Source organism: Sphaeramia orbicularis, chromosome 14 (genome assembly GCF_902148855.1).
Source record: "Sphaeramia orbicularis chromosome 14, fSphaOr1.1, whole genome shotgun sequence".
In the NCBI taxonomy this organism is placed as follows: domain Eukaryota; kingdom Metazoa; phylum Chordata; class Actinopteri; order Kurtiformes; family Apogonidae; genus Sphaeramia; species Sphaeramia orbicularis.
In genome coordinates, this window is record NC_043970.1 from 32,011,781 (window position 1) to 32,032,807 (window position 21,027).

General features: G+C 38.9%; 1 protein-coding gene across 1 annotated transcript in view; it reads right to left on the minus strand.

Moving 5' to 3' along the window:
• The window catches only part of frem2a (FRAS1 related extracellular matrix 2a), an 89,676-nt gene that overhangs the window by 43,167 nt on the left and 25,482 nt on the right, over positions 1 to 21,027 (minus strand). Inside the window, 1 exon segment of the mRNA XM_030154434.1 lies at positions 17,310 to 17,456. Coding sequence (XP_030010294.1) covers positions 17,310 to 17,456 — 147 coding nt within the window.

Sequence of the window (21,027 nt, forward strand, 5' to 3'; positions counted from 1 at the left end):
TAGGAAGAATGTCTCGCTAGAATGGCTGTTTTAGACTGATACTTAACAACAGTCTCCAAAACGAAAAGTCAAGATAAAGTTACTTCTTTATTAGCAGTTTCACCACAGTAAGTTACCGCAGAAGTATCATTCAACCAAAATGATTCTCTTGTTTTTTTCTGGAACAAGAACAAAAATATATGTTTCTATTATTGCTCACTGCAGCTGCACTAATACAGCACGAAATACTCTTTCTCCAGGGATTTTGGAGGTCATTCTGGAAACCTCTAATATGATTAATGGAAGTTCAGTGAGAACAACATTTGGGTCACTAGGACCTGCAGCTTTACTTTGCTGGATCAACTTTTTTCAGTCTTTTTAAGTGAAGGCATTCAGATTTCTAGACTCTCACCTAGCTTACCTGGAAAATATAAAATGTAAATGATTTCAATACTCATTTCCAGCAGAAAACATATTTTCACTGTAAAAATTAAATATGGGTTTGATGGTAGTGCTGAGTAGAACTTGGTAGTTATGTCTAGCTATGTCATAGTTAGTACTACGAGGTTACAGTGCTGTGCTGTTTCAAGGGATGATGGCACCATGATATAAAAACAGATGGTTATTGTACACATTTACATATATAAGGTAAAAAAAAATGCAACCATTTTTTCCACTTGCATTTATGTTGTAGTACAGTTTGAAGCTAATTTTGTATTTTATAAAATAAAAGTCCTGTTCCTTTTTCCCTCCTGAGTTCTTTTGTTTAAATGGGAGATGCAGAAGTTTCTAATTTATTATTACGAGGGAGACTTTTTAAATGTACTTCCAATCAATAATAATAGTGTTTGTTAAACAAAAAACCTTCTGTTTTCATTCCTTTAAGGGTCATTTTAATTCACAATAACAAGAAAAAAACTACTACTACTAATAACAACACCTCACTAAAATGCTATTACTGGGTAAGTCCTTTCTTAAAGCAACACAACAGACATTTTCAGCCTTCAAACTATATTTTCAAGGTCATTTTGTTGGTACAACTCACAATAGGTTCAACTACACTTTCATCATCACTCCAGAGCGTCTGTCTTGCCTGCACTGGCACAATGCAACTTCTGGATTCAGGTCTGGACCCCTACACAAAAAGAACTACAAAATTTGACTGCTTTATGGCAAACGTCACTGATGTATCATGTAACTGTTGGGCGCATGCACATGCAGTGACTCGCAGTGACCGGAGTTGGGCGTCCCAGCTTTTGGGCTTTTATGTTTGTTTTTAAGGAATAAAGGAGACAAGCTCCAGGGGCATGTTCACTTCCAAAAGGATTTTAAGGACTGTTGTGTCATGGCTTTCCCCGAGACACGGCTCACCGAACAAGACCACAACTCCAATCTCGCCATTGAGGGCTTCAGGACCGCCTTCAGACTGACCCGCAATACTGAAGTAACAGGTAAAACCCAGGGAGGTGGGGTATGCCTGTATATTAATGAACAATACTGCAGCTCTGTTACTATCAGAGAACACATCTGGACACCAGACATTGAACTTCTGTCGGTGTCGTTGCGCCTATTTTACCTGCCCCAGGAGTTCCCTCCGGGGAAAAAAAATAAACATTTAAAAAACAAACAAACTGCCCCCTCAAATCAAAGTGTGCAAAGTTTCAGGAGGTAGAGAAAAGGTAAATGAGCTTCACACTAGTGGAAGACTTAGGCTACGTTCAGACAGCAGGTCTTAATGCACAATTCAGATTTTTTGGTGAAATCCGATTTTTTGTGTGCTCGTTCATATTACACATTAAATGTGACTTCTATCAGTTTTGAGTTCGAACTGAATGCGACCCTGAAGTGACCCACATGTGCGAAAGAGGTCCTGATGTAATTAGGAATGAGGACATATGTCATATCATGTGACATATCTGGAAGGCTGTGCCATTTTGAACTCACAAGCTATCAGTTGCTATGGGCAGCAGCATAGTACCGACATGCGGGAAAGGGCCAAATAAATCAAGATTTAAGATTTTAAAAAATGGATAAGGTGGCGGCAAAAGCAAGGGGTCCCCATTGTGAGAGGCTCAATGCGACTGCTAAGCAAAGGTATTTGGAGAAGATCAGAAACATTAAGGATATAGACCCCTACGAGCTACTGGTGTTTACTGGCATCCGACTGGTCCCTGCCACCCCGTATGTACATGCAGTTTGCAGTTAGTTAACTATATTCTATCTCACTGGTGGCTCCGAACTTTATATTGGGTGATTTTAATCATATCTCACTGGGGACAACTCTACCAAATTTCTATGAGTATGTCTCCTGTCTTGCCTCAGGAAGTTTGCCAGCATCAATGGCTTGTCAACAAATGTGCGAGTATTACCGAAATAGAGATTTTATGACAGTTGTTACAGACAATACCATTTCTTGACTTTAGGGGAACCCCGCGAGCAAAAGTTCTGTGGTGTTGCTTTAAATATTATATTATATTATATTACACATTAGAAATTAATTCATATATATTACATATTATAAAAGTATTCCATCTTCATAATTATAGATCATGCGGTTCATCCTCTTCCACATCCAGTTAGTGTACACAAAAGGTGCCATAACACCATCTGTTATTAGAGTAGAGTCTTTGTGCCTCACTGTCACCTTTGCTGGACTCCCTGGAGGAAATAGACACACCATGCATGGGGTCGCACTGAGGTTTCCTCTCAGCAGGTGGAGATGGAAATACTATACCATCCAAGGCCTTTTGATCAGGGTACTGATCCTCAGAGCTACAGTCCCTTGTGTTTGTGTTCACACAACAGATACACAGACTCGGATACAAAGAGTTGCACACAAATACATTCTGTTTATCGATTGTAAACTTAATTTCATTTTTTGCTCAATTTAAGGTTAATTTCCTGAATTTTGCAGAAGGAATGTAAATAATAAAAAAAATTAGGACACCTCAAAGTAGCTAAAAGGTTGGGTCACATTAGGGTAGGTACACTGGAGAAAGAGTTTAATGGGGTATTGGCTTTCAGTTATATCTCCATCCACTCTGCTTCGCCACAATAATGAGTCTGAACAGGAGATGGCGAGTCATAACCTTGCAAAAGTACATCTTGTTAAAAATCCCCCATTTATCTCTCAGAGCAAGAAGAGATCAGACAATACAGTGAGGAAAGGCCAGAAATACTACACAAGGAGCAAGCTTTGACTTTTGTTTGAGAAGTAAAGAGGCAGAATGAAAATTTAATTCCATGTCACTTCTCTGCAGGGTTCCTCATGTTGCATATACTGCAAAGAGGCCATGAAGAAAACAGGGGTAAACAAAAGACAGAAAGGAATAAGTGCAAGGAAAGAAAAGAAAATGAAAGAAAACATGTGGCGAGATGAGAGCCTGAGAATGAAGGGTATTGTCGAGGGAAAAAATAGAAACCTGACAAAGAGACACAGGCACACGACGGATAACAATAAAAGACAGATGTGCACAAAAAAGTGTGATTATAAAAGCATGAAGAGGAACAATCAGTGAATGAGCACTGGCGGAAGTGAGACAGAGAGGATAAGGTGAATCCCACATGGAAATGGGGAAGAGGAGGAGTGAGGCACTTCCAACGGTCCAGAGCCAGAGCTATAAGGCGGCTATAAACCGGAGTAGGACGAAAAGAGGAGGAGGCTTTGAAAAGGAAAAGCAGTCCAGAAGCAAAAAAAAAGGTACTAGTAATTATTTTCATTATCAGTTAATTTGCAGGTTACTCTAAGTTCAGTTGATGCCGACTATAACCAATTAAATATCCTCGTCATTATCATCTATGGTGGCTACAAAAATAATACAAGCCCATTACTAAAGCCTGTGATCGTGTTTCTCTTTCCAATTGTGCCCAAATGGAAATTATATTGGAAAAACAAAACAAAACTGTATTACAGTCAAAGGCGAGAAATAAGTAATTTTTTGATTGTGTTTGAATGATGCATCATTTACACATATGATGTTTGTCAATTGTCAAAGATAATTTTACAAGTATCATCATCAACTATCAGGTTTAAAATATTCGAATGGAAGAACAACACAAAGTCATGGAGGTGATGTTGATACAAAAGTTTCTGTTTTGTAAGATTTCAAGTTTCTGTTTCTGTTTCAATGAGGTCACTTTCCATACACTTTTCTACTTATGTAATATAAAAACCAGATATTTATGTTTATCACAAATGCCACAGAGTGAATATTTGTGTTTTTCGTCTCTGGATTGAAATATAGGCTTGTAAACACAAGAGCAGCGCTTGCTTTCGAGCGAGTGTCTCCCACACCAGACCCGCAATCACGTGATGTTGTTTTACGCTGATGTAATGATGTGGCTCTGACTTGGCTCTGCTTGGCTCTTCACCTATGGAAAAGCAAACCAGTTCTTTGGAGGCACCAAGCTGGAACCAGTTAAGCACTGGCTCTAGCACCACCACTGAACTAGCACCAGGTCCTTTTTTTTTTGGAAAAGGGGAATAAGAGTCACAGAAAGTATGGAGTAAACAGAAAGTAAGTGACTGTGGCATGGTGTGTGTTGTCCTGATGACATGGTAGAGAATATCCAGCTACATCTGTGTACATCTTAGGCCACAGGTGTCAAACATGCGGCCCGGGGGCCAAATCTGGCCCGCCAAAGGGTCCAGTCCGGCCTGTGGGATGAATTTGTGAAATGCAAAAATTACACTGAAGATATTAACAATCAATCCTTTTACTTTAGGGGCCAAATAAAGCCTTACTTTAGTCTCAAGTGGGTCTGATCCGTAAAATACTATCATAAAAACCTACAAATAATAACAATTCCAAATTTTTGTCTTTGTTTCAGTGTAAAAAAAAAGTTAAATTACATGAAATTGTGTAAATTTGCAAATTAACATTTCACAAAAAATATGAAAAACTAGAAATGTCTTATGAGAAGTAAGTGCAATTTGACTAATATTTTGCCATTTACTAAAATATTTTGCGTATTTTGAAGATCCACTGTGATCTGTAAGTTAATGCACATTTACAAATGATAAGCAGAGGCAGAATATAGTTAAAAATCGCACTTACTTTTCTTAATAATTATCCATTTTTTCATGGTTGTTCATGTTATTCACATTTTTAAAAGGACAGTTTATAGATGTAGACATTTCCATAATGTAATTTTACTGTTTTCACTATAAAACACAATGAAATGTTTGGAATTGACATTATTTATATATTACTGGTCCAGCCCACTTCAGATCATACTGGGGGGATATGGCCCCTGAACTAAAATGAGTTTGACACCCCTGTCTTAGGCCTTTAGGGATGTTATTTGTATGCTTGTTTCATATTGCGATTCTATATGATTGAAGTTACTTTTGGGAAAATGTTCATTTTGTTGAGTTTGAAGTGAACTGAAACTCAAAAATAGTAAAAATAAATGGTCAAAATGCATAAATAAATATTATCTAACAGTAAAAACAATTCTAATGGGGAGGCCCACGATAAACCACTTTGGTTTTTGGCTTCCCCGGCAAGTCTTTTACTGTTATTATTATTGTGTTTTTATTGTCTTGTATACATGCGAATGAACAATAAACAATAAATAAACAATAAACAATGGTATTTAATTCATGTGAAATATGGAGTCGATATATTTTGATGTGCTTCCGTGAATGTTAAAAACATGCAGGCCATTCATTACATCTTCACCCTTCCTGATGTCATTAAACCTGTGGATGAGGAATAAAATGTCATCGGTCGTGATGTTTCGAAGGTGTTTATCTGATGTACATACACAATGGACGGCACATATGTCACTGTAACCGTCTCTCTACGATGTAATCTGAGCTGTTGAAGATGTCTGTGCAACTTCAAGATGACTAGACTCAAGTGATTTTCACCTCTTTTAATAGTTTTTTCTCCTTACTTTCACAGATTTAGGTGAAATGTGCCAAGGCAGTGTCCGTTTAAGTGTTAGTGACATGTATCCCATATAACAGGAGATGCAGTCCATTCCGCTGTTTAATACAAAACTAGATGTTTCTTTGCCATCTTTGCCATAAACCGTGACTTTCTTGTCTCATGGAATTATTTTTTACACTGAGAAACATCATATATGTAAATGGTGCTACATTTAAAATGAGATCAAAAGTGGCGAATCACCATTCATGTTTATATCCCATGGGCAACAATGGAAGGGGCAGGACTTTGGCTCCCTATTAACTCTGGTCCACATTCAGGTGATGGTAATACCTTTTAATACCGAACACGAAAGGGAGAATACAGAAGAGGAAGTCCATTCTGAGCCTCTGTAGAAACATGTCAATGCAATATGGTGGACTATATGAGCAGTAAAGTGCTCCCACTGTAGACATAAATGTCTCGTTCTACGGTAATGAAAACACAACAATTCTTATTTTCAGACACTAATGAAAATGTAGTTATAAATATTACCCTCCTGTGATGCACTTAGACCCTCCTATATTCTCAAAAATCATAAACACTGGACCTTTAACTATTTGATTTATTCTTTACTCTATAAAAGTAAAAAAAAAAAAAATAGTGAGAAAGCCTCTTTTTTATCAACTCAAAGGGGCATCTTTCACCAACCATATGCAAAAACCCCCAAAAAATGTTTTAATGCCTATTTTGGAAAAAAAAATGAAAAAATAAAAAAGGGGAGGGGGGCAGAGAAGAGATGCAAATGTTAGTCCTGTTGTGTTAAAAAAATAAAACTTTAAGATGATTAATTGACTATATTGGTCTATCTTACATACTTTGATATAATCAGGATATCATATACATTACACATATACATTGTTTTATATATTTTATGTAATAGATCTATAATCTTACACTAAAAGGAATATCAAAGTGAATATATTCTAATGTGCAGATAGTGTTTTGACTTAGAACTGGTGGCTCAGTGACAAGCATTTCTTTTTAATAATAAACATTTTTCACATTTTGACCCAATATTATATTGTGAAAAAAATAGTTTGGCTTCATTTTTCATTATTAAAGACAACAATTTGGTAAAGTTTTCCTACTTCAACTCTAGAGGCATTTTGCATGTACAAAGGTGTTCTCAGAATACAAGGTTTTTCATTTCTATTTTATTTTTTCAATCAACTGAAAAACTTGCTTCAGCTGGAAAAAAAAATAAAAATAAAGCACAAAACCGGCAGGATGATATGAGGTGTGGAGAAAAAATGGATGGATGAAATGAAAACAAGGTGAAACAGGTTAAGTAAGATGATGAGTCAGTGGGACAGTGACAGAGGAGACGGGAGGAAATGGCAGAAACAGAAGTTAATTAAAAGGAGACGCTGTGGGTGAGACAGACGGCCACACCTGTGAAGAAATGAGCTTCAGTTTCCAAGATGAAAAGCTTTTTTTTTTTCTTCATAGAATGTGAAAAAAAGCTTAATACATGAGTCTGAAAATCTGATCCCCATGCTCTGGTCCGGCCTGGATCTTCCTGAGCTCTGCTTTGTGGGAGCATCTTTGAACCTTGATCTTATCTCTGCATTCCTCTTTCACTGATCCTCTCCACCTGTACTTCCTGTTGTGAAGGAGCATGTGTTACAGCGCTCCTCCACCGTTGCTTGGCACCACACCAGCTTTCATCAGCTAACCCTTGATATTGCACCGAGCTTCTGACAATACTGTGTCTTTCTCCCTGCTTCTCCATTACACTCCTCATTTGACAGGGTGTTCTGTCTTTTTGCTGTTTCTGTACAGTTCTTTCATGCCATATTAATTAGATTTCCATTAGTGCATATATGTTTTGGGACCATTCTTCAATGCTACCATTAAAATCAATCCATCGTGTTTTTATAGCTTTAGTATTGCTAAAGCATATCACATAATAAAACAAACAAAAAAAAAATCTATTTCAAATCAGTATTAAGGTTGTTTTAGTGTATCTATATGGGTGCTTCTATGAAACTGGTCCTTAAAAACAGGACATGGGGGCTAAAAATTCAAAGAAGATGTAGACTAATGTTATGAAGGAAGTTTGGAAGCACTTTGGGTCTATTTTAAAAATAAATATTTACTGGGATGAAAGAGAAACTATTTTTCAGATAAACACATTTTTCTATAATTTTTATACAAAAATCCGCATGTAACACGGTACAAAGGACATAAAAATTACGCGCTACTATTTTTTCGAATATGTTTTTATTCTCTCACAGGTACATTTTGGGAATCAAAGTAATTATGCAAGGCAGAGTGTTTCACAAAAATGACCGCTGTTGCAAAATCACTCATGATTTATTTGTGTTTAAATGGGCAGGTTCCACATGTAACGCTAGTGGACACGATGGGTTACACACAAAACCTGGAATAAGACTGACGATTCATGAAAAACCTGCATGTCTGGATTAGAAAACCACTAGGATCATGAAATTTAACACAGTGACTTTATTTAAGACTATTTCAAGCCATGTTTTCCAGATCAAATGCACTGACGCAAAGGTAGGTTTTCATGTCGCAGTTTTGGTCCTTTTTTGGCCCCAATATTTTATTAAAAATTCATTAATTTTGGGATGGCTCAGAGCAAGAGTGCAATTTTTTTTTGCATTCATCTGAGGTCATCATTAGGTACATCCTGGGGGAAAATATGTCTAAATTTCTCTTTTATTATTGGGTCTAAAAAGCTGGTAAAGTGCAAGGTACCAAAAAGAACCCAGTTTCATAGAAGCATCCATATACGTATTCACTGCTAAAACAGTGCACATCTGAGTTTGACAGAGCATAGGATATGTTTTACCACTAAAAGTCAGTCAAGCAAGAAGTGGCAAGGTCTGCAGTTCAGATCTGGTGAAAAGGAAAGTTGTTGGTCAATTCTTTATTGATGTGAATTTCGCCACCAGTAAGTTGTCACATTGCTGCCAATATGTGTCAGCTTGTCCTGATACTTCTGACAGTATATCACCAAGAGCCACTGTTTTTCTAGGGTAACATCTGTTTGCAAAAGCACACTATAATTCAATATCCACTGATACATTGACAAAGAAGCCACTTCTAACATTTTTTGATAGCTTAATGTAACTCCTTTATCAGAATGATGTGTTTCTGTTTCTGTTGTTCATCCTTAGCTACACAGAGCACTTCATAAATGAGTCACACTTTGTGGAATAGCAATTAGCAGATTGTGCCAACTTTAACAGCTATTTGACAAGAGAGGTTTCTAGATTAGAATACACCGCATAATCATGTACTGTGGCAAAGGGAACATTCTCACAAACTCTTAACAGATGGAACAAAAAATGTTACAAGCTAAATAGCCCTAGACAGAGGGGAGTCATAATGTGATAAACACAAGTCTTTAAATGACCAGTTAGGTTGAAGTCAAACATCAATCAAATGTACTATTAGTTTGGCTTGTATTGGATTCATTACTTTGTGACTTGTTCCTGTTATTTTGGTCATCGCTCTATGTATCATCACTGTGCTATTGGTTCATTTGTCCAATCTGCTGTTCACCAGCCCAGCAAATGGAAATCTATGAAAGTTATTAGATTTTAATCAGTTTCTGTTTTTCATCCCGTGTTGCCCTAAATTGAAACATGTTTCATTATCCAGCCCTTTCACCTATCAATACAAAGTAATATGAACATGCCTACACCATAAAGATATATACATATTTAATTCGTTATATAATAGTGTCTGGGTGACTATAATCTGATGCTAGTTTGGTGTGAGATATTGGGGCGACATAAGACAATAAAAACGCTTGTCACAACGAGAATGAAGTCATAATATTTCGAGAGTAAAGTCATAATATAATGAGAATAAAGTTGTAGCTTTAAAAAACTCATTATTTAAAGAAAATAATATCATACTTTCATGGGATTAAAGTTGTAATATTTTGAGGATAAAGCTATAATATTTTGAAAATACAAACAGGTGGGAAAAATATCATAATTTATGAGAATAAAGTAGTACCCATTCATCGCATAATGGAGAATTTGGAACATTTTGTGAGGTTATACTTTCATTTGGAGTTCATCCAGTCCAACAGAAGTGAAAGTTGCTGCTTGTAACGGAAACTCTGTTGAATTTAATTTCAAAATATTATGACTTTAATCTCATAAAAGTACGACATTATTTTTGTTAAATAACAAGTTTTTTGAAAACTACCACTTTATTCTCTTTATATTATGACTATATTCCCAAAATATTATGACTTTATTCTCCTAAAAGTACGACATTGTTTTCATTAAATGAGTTTTTGAAAACTATGACCTTATTCACATTATACTGCGACTTTATTCTTGTGGTGACAAGCGTTTTTATCTTCTTATGTGGTCCTAATATGCTGTTGTAAGATAGTGAAAAGAAGTCAGAAATCATTCCTAACCTTCTTTTGACTATAAACTCAACAGGTTTTAAGAACGTCAGTCTAGACAGAAGCGCTAATGTATTTGATCACAACAATGTTTCATATCAGTCACTGAAGAAAAAACAAACCCTGAAACCTATCAGTGTGCATATAATGTAAATGTCTATGCAAGTGGTTGAAGGTAACCTCACACACCAAATGCACAGAAAGAGATGAGAGTCGGAACACAACCTTTCATGTAAGCTCAGGAGATACACTCAGAATTCTCCGGAGAGGAATTACACATTCACATGTGGGTGTGCGCTTACAGGCACACAAACACACAGGTAGATAAGTCAGAGAGCTTACATAAACTGACCTAGTGATTAACATGGATCAGAATGATGATGAAAGGTGGAGGAGAGTAAAAGCTGCTTACAGCTGTCGCCTCTCCCACTGTGAATGAGCTGAGGCGTGACAGTCAGGCCTAAGATGTGCGTTCAGGGTAGGCAGTTTTTACATGTTCTTAACCTCTGAACTTGCACAAACATGCAGACAGAAGCACAAAAGTGTGCTTGGCTGTCATTTCCACTTCCATAATACATCCATCTGTTGGTCAAAAAGCCCATTAGAATCTCTGCCCACCAGTTCGACCATCGTTTATCTAAGGCCATGTCTTATGTCCATTTCACCTTTTTTTTCCTTTTTAACCCTTTTGTATTGATGTTTTTCTGTGTGTTTTTTTTAATGTCACAAATGTGCACCCCAGCATTCCTGTTCTAGGGAGTTTAGTTCTTAATTTTATATGGTAAAAATCACATCTTTGGTATTGCTGAAGGAGGACCTATCATCCTTATTTGTATTGTTTGTGGAGTCACAGACGTATTGCTGTGAGATTCAATTGTAGGGATGCACCGATGCTGATACCAGAATTGGGTATTGGGTATCGGGTCCGATACTCAGTGTGTGTATTTGTACTCATACTCTTAAAAGTACTCCGATACAACCGCACTGATAACACTAACAGCAGCGTGACATTCACAGTTAAGTGCAGCAGGTACGCAGTGGAGGAGTAATGTCAGCAATGTGGAGATTTTTCAAAATAAATGATGGTGACAAAAGTAACACTGACTGCAAGTAACATTAAGGACACAGACCGATACGGACGAAGCATTCTGTCTGTCCTCTGTGTACATTCTATCTGTTTTCCAAGTGCTCGCGGATGCGTACCCAGACGGAGAATACCACCGGGAACCGCGGAGGTAGAGGATCTTTTCAAAAGGCGATTGTGTGAGTTAGTGAAAAACTACTGACAAATTTATGACAACTACCCTCATTAAAATCAATATCCACATTAGTATCCACATTCGTGTCGTCTCCATGTTTATTATTACTGACTTTCTTCTTCTCAAAAAACTTTACTTTTCTTTGTGGTATTCAGCCAGTATGGTTAATTAAGAGCGGCGCCCCCTGGTACATTGATTGAGAAATGCTCATTCCAATGCATTATGGGCTGAATCTACTAAAGGTTCGCGTGTATTAAAACGTGTGCAAATTCATTGCACATGCAAAAAAAAATGTACAAAATGATTTACTAACAGTGCGCACCAAGGGTTGCGTCTTTCAAAAGTGCAAAATAGCGTGTCTGCATCCAGGTAGTACGTTTGACACAATGAATATGCAGTATGGGGAGTTTACATGCATTTGTGCATGTGCTGGGAGGAGAAAATGTAAATCTATTAATTTAGCACACGCAAAGTGATTTATCAAACCCGAAAGCAATTTTGCTCATAGAAACTGTGTCTATATTTAACACGTCTCAGAAGGAGGTGCAAATGGTTTGGATGCGTAATTGCGCACACATGGAAGCGGTTAGGAGACATCGAAATGATGACAGAAGATGTACGAGATGCAGAGATTGCATTTTTCATCCTGGTGTGAACATTTTTGGCGTGACGGAAGAAAAAATTGAGACGTATGCCCCCCCCCCCACACACACACACACACACAAACACACACACTTTACAGGACTCTTTTCCACTCCTGATGATTGTGATTAAAAATACACACCGACATTAGGCTACAGTGGGACAAAATTCTGTGCACCTGACAGTCATTCAAAACAACAACAACCCCCCCCCCCCCCCCCACACACACACACACACACATACACCTCTAAAATGAAAAATAAAATAAATGAATGAATGAGTCATGCAATACCTTTCATAACAAAACTCCTCCAGCGTTACATTTCCTTGCATCCGGATCATTCAGCACACTGTTACCATTAGTGCTGCCGTATCCCAGAGCAGTTTAGCGCACGCAAAATCCACATTTAAACAGGGCGGTCTGCAAGACTTTGCACCTGTTGACATTTGCGCAAGTAATCTCAGTAAATCCCCTGAAAACCACAGTTCAGCCCCACACGCAAAATTCTAGATCGCGTAAGCAACTTAGTACACGCAAATTGGGACCTTAGTAAATCCAGCCCTAAATGTCAGTATCAGCACTTTGTTATAGTCAGACTAATGACAACGACAATAAAGCATATTTTCAAAAGTAACTAAGAACTGTAATGGTATTATTAAGTACTCATATCAGTACTCGGTATCGGCAAGTACTCAAATGTAAGTACTTGTATTTGTACTTGGTCTGGAAAAATGTGGTATCAGTGCATCCCTATTCAATTGTAATTTTCAGAAGAATGGATGAGAATGGTGAATTGTTATATGAATAAATATGTGGACCATGGAAAATACCAATAAAAAGAAAATTGATTAAAAAAAAAAAAGAATTTGACATTTATTTTTTTTAGTAGTTGGCAGAATTCTTAACTTTACTGATGTAGAATGAGCAACGGGCTGATTGTCCACTGTGTTGTAGATGGTTTCTACAGAAAGTATGATGCTCACTTATGTTATTATTTACAAATGACCCCCCATGCTCTGGTTCAGCCTGGATCTTCCAAATGATAAATGCACAGTTCAGGGTGTCTTTATTAACTGTTCTGCTGAGACTTTTTACTGTCTGTATTGTCAGCCTATTAATAGGAAATGAAACAACCTGACAAAGACTAATACGAGAAAAAAAGAGCATTAAACATCATGTACAGCTCTGCTTTTCATAGAAACAGAGGTGGTGGTAAAGGGCATGCTATTCCTGTCATTGCCTTGTTTTAGAAGTATTCATCTCTTTATATTAACCTGAATAGCATTTTCTTTGAGGTTTCTAACATAGATTTAACCACTAGATCAAAACTGTTCGCTTCTGTGTGACAAATAATAAAACCAGCTGCCCAGAAGAAATACAGCTGATCTCTACACGTCAGGCACCGACTTATAAATTCATACGACAACAAAAATTTCTTTAGCGATATTTTATCAAAATGTTCTTGTAAATAAAGAGTAAGGGGAACAGAAGGGCACTATTCTGACCTCACAGCCAAGAGATCTAGCCTCCTCATGCACACAACAAAAATTCTTTCTGCAAACTACAAAAACGGCTCAAGGCCAAACAAAATTACTTTGGCTTAAAGGATAAATCTGGTTATAGTGTGTGCTGAAAGGAAATGTTGCAATTGCTTTTGGGCTTTAACGGTCGGAGATTATGTCAGGCTGCATGTAACTGAAAGGAGGCTTCCAGGTGAAAGGAAGGCACATAAGCTCTGTGGTAAAGCCGATGACAGCAGAGAGAACCCTCACAATGAAAAGCAAAAACAGGGCTCAGGTCATATTCTTTTTCAGGAATCGTAGTTTGACAAAGTTCAAATATGAAACAACATCCATTAATTTATTAAGTATTAAATAAAGGTGTGTATGTAGTATTGGTGCTTTCAAATATTTAAAAAAATGAGCTCTAGGGTCATTAGACTGTTGAGAATAAAATAGATGTGAAGTTATGCCAAAGATGCTGATGTTTTGGATTGTAGGGATGGGCAGTGAATCAGCAGATTTATGTGACCACTAGAGGGAGTAGTGAGTTAGTTTCCCATGGTGAGGAAAAATAACACCACGAGATAAAACAACCACTAAGAATCAAGTTTTAGAGTCAAATAAAGTGACAAAGTGATAAAAACTAAAAGCACTGCTGTTGTTTTCACCACTGGACACAGCTCTAAGTGCAAAGAATGGAGTTTGATGCTGGAATCAGTGTTTAATTATGAGGCTTATGAAGGTCTAAAGTTATTAAGTGATGTTGGTCCAGATATTTTATTTATTTTAGTGGTTTTTATGGCAGTTTTTATTTTATTCTATTTTGCTCTTATCTGTTTTTTTTTCCTATTCATTCATACTCCATACATGGAGACCTGGGTAACTGTTTCGTTCTGATCGTGTCTAATGATTGAATGACAATAAAGCTGAGTCTGAGACTAAACTGTGACAGTTCTGACCTTGTTTGGATGATTCCAAACAGATGTTTAATGCAGCTACTGACAACACACACTGTACAGAAAATACAGGTGATTTGTGGTTTTACTGTGGCTGTTTCCTGTCTAAAAATAGAGCTAAACTAACAGAGCTATAATGTAAACTATCAGCTGATGCAACATGTGAAGATTATAAGACACAAGTGGCTTTTCCATTGAACATCTGTGCAAAACTTTACTGATATTTACTAAATGTTGAAAAAATAGAAGTGCATAATGTCGGCTTTTCCATTAAATCACAAATGTGATGATTTGTTTATTTGTTATTGCGAGATGACATTCCATAAACACGGCGACAAACATAAATATCACGTAGATTTACAGATATATTCATTATTATATATTACCCCTATATCTCATACTAAATTAAAAAATGATTCGGTTTCCTGGATTGTCCACACATACCGTGCCATGTTTCTTTTAAAACTCCGTCAACATTCTTTTTTTTTTTTTTATTCACGTGATTCTAGTTGCGGAAAAAGGCCTTTCCATTCCACTGCAGTTTTGCGTGATATACCAATTTGGCTACGCCTGAAAAACAACCTCTTGCCAGTGCAAAAACTTTTTATTGAAAAATTGGAGTTTTGGCGAAATTGTCGTTTTTTCCAGTAGGCAAATTTGTATGCACAAGTTATAATCGCGTCAATGGAAAAACGACTACAGTGTTATTTTGACCGTCAAATATTCATCTGAGAGTTTTTATTTGACAAAGAAACCCTGATGATACAATTTGTATGTAAACAATGAGAATCGTTTTTTGTTGTCTTAAGTCTGTTCTGAAAATGGATGAGAGGAATTTCAATACTACACTGTTTCCCATAAAGTCGGAATAATTTTGTTTCCACTTTTTCTTCCTATTTATACACATCAGCAGTCACGTTCAACCAGCCACAATGATTACATACTGAGTCCCAGTTACACTTTATCTATTAAGAATAAATCACATCGTCACAATCATTTCATGAGAAGAGGTAAATATATGTTATTCTAACTTTACGGGCGACAGTGTAGACAGAACCCCTTTAAATGAACGCATTATGGAATTACAGAGGTAGATTTTCAGTCTGAAAGAAAAAAGACATAAACATAGGAAAGAATAAAGCACTGAGTACCTTAAGTATCTGGATGTGCAGGGACTGTCTTGTTTGACACGTCTCTGTAACATCGCGTGGCGGTCGGGGACAGTACCTCTGGATTGGCAGACCGGGCTGGTGGTTCCCCTTTTTAAGAAAGGGGATCGGAGGATGTGCTCCAACTATAGGGGGATCACACTCCTCAGCCTCCCGGGGAAAGTCTATTCCAGGGTACTGGAGAGGAGGATCCGACCGATAGTCGAACCTCGGATCCAGGAGGAACAATGCGGTTTTCGTCCTGGTCGTGGAACGCTGGACCAGCTCTATACTCTCCATCGGGTGCTCGAGGGTTCATGGGAGTTTGCCCAACCAGTCCACATGTGTTTTGTGGATCTGGAGAAGGCGTTCGACCGTGTCCCTCGTGGTATCCTGTGGGGGGTGCTTCGGGAGTATGAGGTCCGGGGCCCTTTGCTAAGGGCAGTCCGGTCCTTGTATGACCGAAGCAGGAGCCTGGTTCGCATTGCCGGCAGTAAGTCAGACCTGTTCCAGGTGCATGTTGGACTCCGGCAGGGCTGCCCTTTGTCACCGGTTCTGTTCATAATTTTTATGGACAGAATTTCTAGGCGCAGCCAAGGGCTGGAGGGGGTCCGGTTTGGGGACCACAGGATTTCATCTCTGCTTTTTGCAGATGATGTTGTCCTGTTGGCCACATCGAACCTGGACCTTCAGCGTGCACTGGGGCGGTTTGCAGCCGAGTGTGAAGCGAGCGGGATGAGAATCAGCACCTCCAAATCCGAGGCCATGGTTCTCGACCGGAAAAAGGTGGTCTGCCCTCTCCGGGTCGGTGGGGAGTCTTTGCCCCAAGTGGAGGAGTTTAAGTATCTCGGGGTCTTGTTCACGAGTGAGGGAAGGATGGAGCGTGAGATTGACAGACGGATCGGTGCAGCGTCTGCAGTGATGCAGTCGCTGTACCGGTCGGTTGTGGTAAAGAAGGAGCTGAGCCGAGAGGCGAAGCTCTCGATTTACCGGTCAATCTACGTTCCTACCCTCACCTATGGTCATGAGCTTTGGGTCATGACCGAAAGGACAAGATCCCGGATACAAGCGGTTGAAATCAGTTTCCTCCGTTGGGTGGCTGGGCGCACCCTTAGGGATGGGGTGAGGAGCTCAGTCACCAGGGAGGAGCTCGGAGTAGAGCCGCTGCTCCTCCGCGTCGAGAGGGGCCAGCTGAGGTGGCTCGGGCATCTGTTTCGGATGCCTCCTGGACGCCTCCCTGGGGAGGTGTTTCGGGCATGTCCCACCGGGAGGAGACCTCGGGGAAGACCCAGGACACGTTGGAGAGACTATGTCTCTCGGCTGGCCTGGGAACGCCTCGGGGTCCCCCCGGAAGAGCTGGAAGAAGTGTCTGGGGAGAGGGAAGTCTGGGCATCCCTGCTTAGACTGTTACCCCCGCGACCAGGCCCCGGATAAGTGGAAGATAATGGATGGATGGATGGAGAATAAAGCAGCAGGATTGACAGACTCACCGATGAACGACGTCTCGCCCAGGTAGCCCCTCCGTCTGAGCAACACCTCTAAGAACTTGTCCTCCTCATCCACCACGTAGTACTCCTTCTCCAGAGAGATCCAGGCCCAGTCCAGACGAAACTGCTGATCCTTAAGCTTGTTCCCACCTGGACAAAAACATAAAAATATAAAGCAATGTTATTAATACTGACAAAAAGTATTTTATAACCCTGTTTTTACTTAATGTTTCATTCAAAAATAGCTGTGAAAATTGCTTAAATTAGTGCATTTATTATTATATACCTCCATGCAACTGACTGTGGACTCTTTGGAAATATGTGCTGTGTCTGTTTATTTCTTTGATTTAAAACCAAATTTCCAAGTTTAATGCTGTGCAAAAACTGGAAAGGAAGCTATGAGGCAAAATTCTCTGACCCAAGACAGCAATTGTTGTAAAACTGTAACAAAGAAGAAGTGTTTTAATTATTTTTCAAAGTGCAGTCGAAATCCGCTGCAGAATGCCAATGTATATTCATTAAATAGTCACCGTGACACAGTTATATTTTCACATATTTCCACAGACCATCTTTCCGTGTGCACTCTATAATCAAATTCAATTGCTCTTTTCTTCTCACTTGTACAAAAATAGCACATCATCCTGAGGATTTCAGTGCAGCCGCCAGTAAGTGTTATTAAGGAAGGGCTTGCAGACTAAACGGCTGTGGTACTGCCACGCTAATAGGACCTACTCAATGGCAACCACTTCACAAAGCAAACAGGAAGGATGCTTTTTAGTGTGGCTAATTTACCCACCTACAGCAGCGAAGAAGAATGGAGCTGGGCTGAATGAATGGAAATAATGAGAAAACATTGTAAAAGTAGAATAAAGAAGTGGAACTTTCTTTTTTTTCTGTTTTTCATAGTGATAAACAATGCCTAACCCCACATGGAATTCCTGTGAGCGTAAAAGTAAATGTCTGAGTATGTGTTTCTCTGGCGGTGGAAAAAGCAGAGGTGGAGGACTGGGTTATGTGTAGGCTGTCAGAGAAAGAAAATCTCATTTGGCTCAATTGAGGACAATTTCAAAGCTGTTTGTTCTTTTAGGTCATTTATGCCTCTTATGGGCTGTAGCAGTGAGGCTGTTTAAAGCACACACAGCGAAGCACTTCACCTCCATCATTACAGTGGTCATATACGGCAGCAGGGCATTAAAGCTGCTCAGATCTACCCCAGCACAAGAGCAAGTGATACTCTATTAGTCCACTATGATAACAGATAAAAGATTATCCTGTGCGGTCTTGAGAAATCTAATGTTTAAGTTCATGTGTTGCCTGAATTGTTCAGAAAATACTGTAATTTTATTATTGACCAACCTTGCATATAGAGAAACACTGGTATGACTGCCTCTTGAAAGTCTATCTATCTATCTATCTATCTATACAGGGTGCAATTTGTCAAAAAAGAGGGGGTGATGTTTTTGTTCTTTTGTTGGGGGGGGGGGCAACAGTTACAGTATTTACATGGGGATGGGGCCCATAACTAACGTAAGTATTGCAGGCATGAAACTTTACATACTTTCAACGTCCAACTCCCGGGTTCTATTCCTCTCTTATACAGTGGATCTTACACGAAAGTTTCACAGATTCTACCCTCTATCCATTGGACACACAAATCCTGGGCCCCATGAATTTGTCACGTTTACCCCCTTTAACGGCGCCCCAGTGCATGGGGACATTCGCGAATTCTGAGACCATCAACAGTTTGGTTCAGGTGAACGTTAGTGCCAGTAATGTAGGATACAGATGGAAGAAAGCTGTCACAACCAGCCTGTTATGTACATTGGTTGGTTGTCCCCCCGAGGATGAAATTCACTGAGCAGAAGTTGGGATGTAAAAACCAGAGGGGGGTTGAGCCACCCCACCCCACCCAAAAAAAATCGAAACCGTGTCTATATATATTCCCAACCTTTTTTGGGTCGTGACCCCGTTTTAACATCACAAATTTCTGGCGACCTCAGACATTCAAAATGGAGACTTTTTTTTTTTTTGCTAAAACTCAAATAGATTTCTATACTATCTTGCAAATAATTGTTAATTTTAGACTACATTTAGTCTTTATAATGTATATTATTATGGACTTAAGGCAGAAAAGCCAGGTGTAGATTACTGCACAAAGTGAGAATTTTATTTTCCTTGGTCAGGATATGTACAGTCAGTCCAGCTTGGATTTACAAGGCTGACAATTAATACTGAACAACAAATAACTCAAACTATGAATTATGAAAGAGCTGCAGCTTCTTAAACCAGCCACAATGAACATTTGAAAGATAAACAGTACCACAGTGCTTCAGTTTCAGCTTCAGAGTTTGTCATGTATTTTATGTATTGGGATTGTCTCTCTCAACTCACCATATATTTTTGTTAGTATGTTTTTATTTTTATTTTTACCAATTACTAGAAATTTTAGGTGACCCCATTTGAATTCCACACGACCCCACGTGGGGTCCCAACACCACGGCTGAAAAACACTAATCTATATCTATCTTGATCAGTTGTTTCAGAAGTAAAATCGCAGTTCACATTCCAGCTCCACAACTGAACACACATCATGTTCAGCCTGTATCTGATTAGTGCCCTAACATTGTATGTCGACATGGTGCTAAAACACAGCAGAGGTGAAAACTTCAGCACTTTCCACTTTGGCAGACATAGCTCCGACATGTAGAGGTGAGGAGACGGCTAATATAATCTGAGCTCATGTATCCTCCAAAACGCCTGTAGGCCAAGTGCTGGCTTCACTTATTGGGAGTGAATACAACATCTCACACAAACCACACATAAGTCTTTGGTTCCAGCATCTCTGACTGCAACCTTGACTTTCCTCCTAGCTCCTTGACAGTAAATGCATCATAAGCTGCCTGAAATCTTGCGTGTGCAGCTCTGAGTAGTTGTTTGTGTGTGCATGTTTGTGTGCAGATAGCAGTCCTTCTGAATGACCTCCCACTGGAGGTGAGGAGCTGTGCACAGACAATAGGGATCTGAGTCAGTGGGCTTCAGACTGTCTCATTCCTGCAGCCTTTTGGAGGGATAAAAGACCTCGCACATGTGCTGACCATACAAAAAAGCAGCTTTGAAATCATCCTCAATAGAGCTAAATTCACTTTACAGCCTCTTTCAAAGGCTCTCTGAACAAAAACTCACCACACTCACTTCTTCTTTTTTTCAACCAATTAGGGATCACAGTTTCTGTATAACACATTTCAAGGATCAGGGCACTCTGAGAAATCTGCAGAGAAAAACTTTGATGCTACAGTTTTGATGCTGGCTTATGATGTATTATGTCAACTTAAAAGTATGACTACTGACAGCTGTCCAGTAAGACATGACCGTTTTATCCAGGTCTAAAAGGTTAAAAGTACCTGTTTTTCACGTAAAATCAGTGGTGGTGTTCTACATGTAAATGAGAACTAGAAAGAATGATCTTTGAATAATGAGTTTTTTGAGTTATTAGTGTTGTTTTAATTTCAAACTGTTGTGCTGATGGCCCACAAATACAGCAGAAACTGATAAATCTCTCGTACACGACATGTTCACTCACAAAAAGGAGATAGAAACATTAATTAGAGAATAGAGTAAAATGAGGGAAGATCAACTCAAAGTTACTATTGGACTTTTGGCCAAAAACATGACTCGAATGGATGGATGTGCAGACAAGAAGACAACTGTAGCACCTACTCAG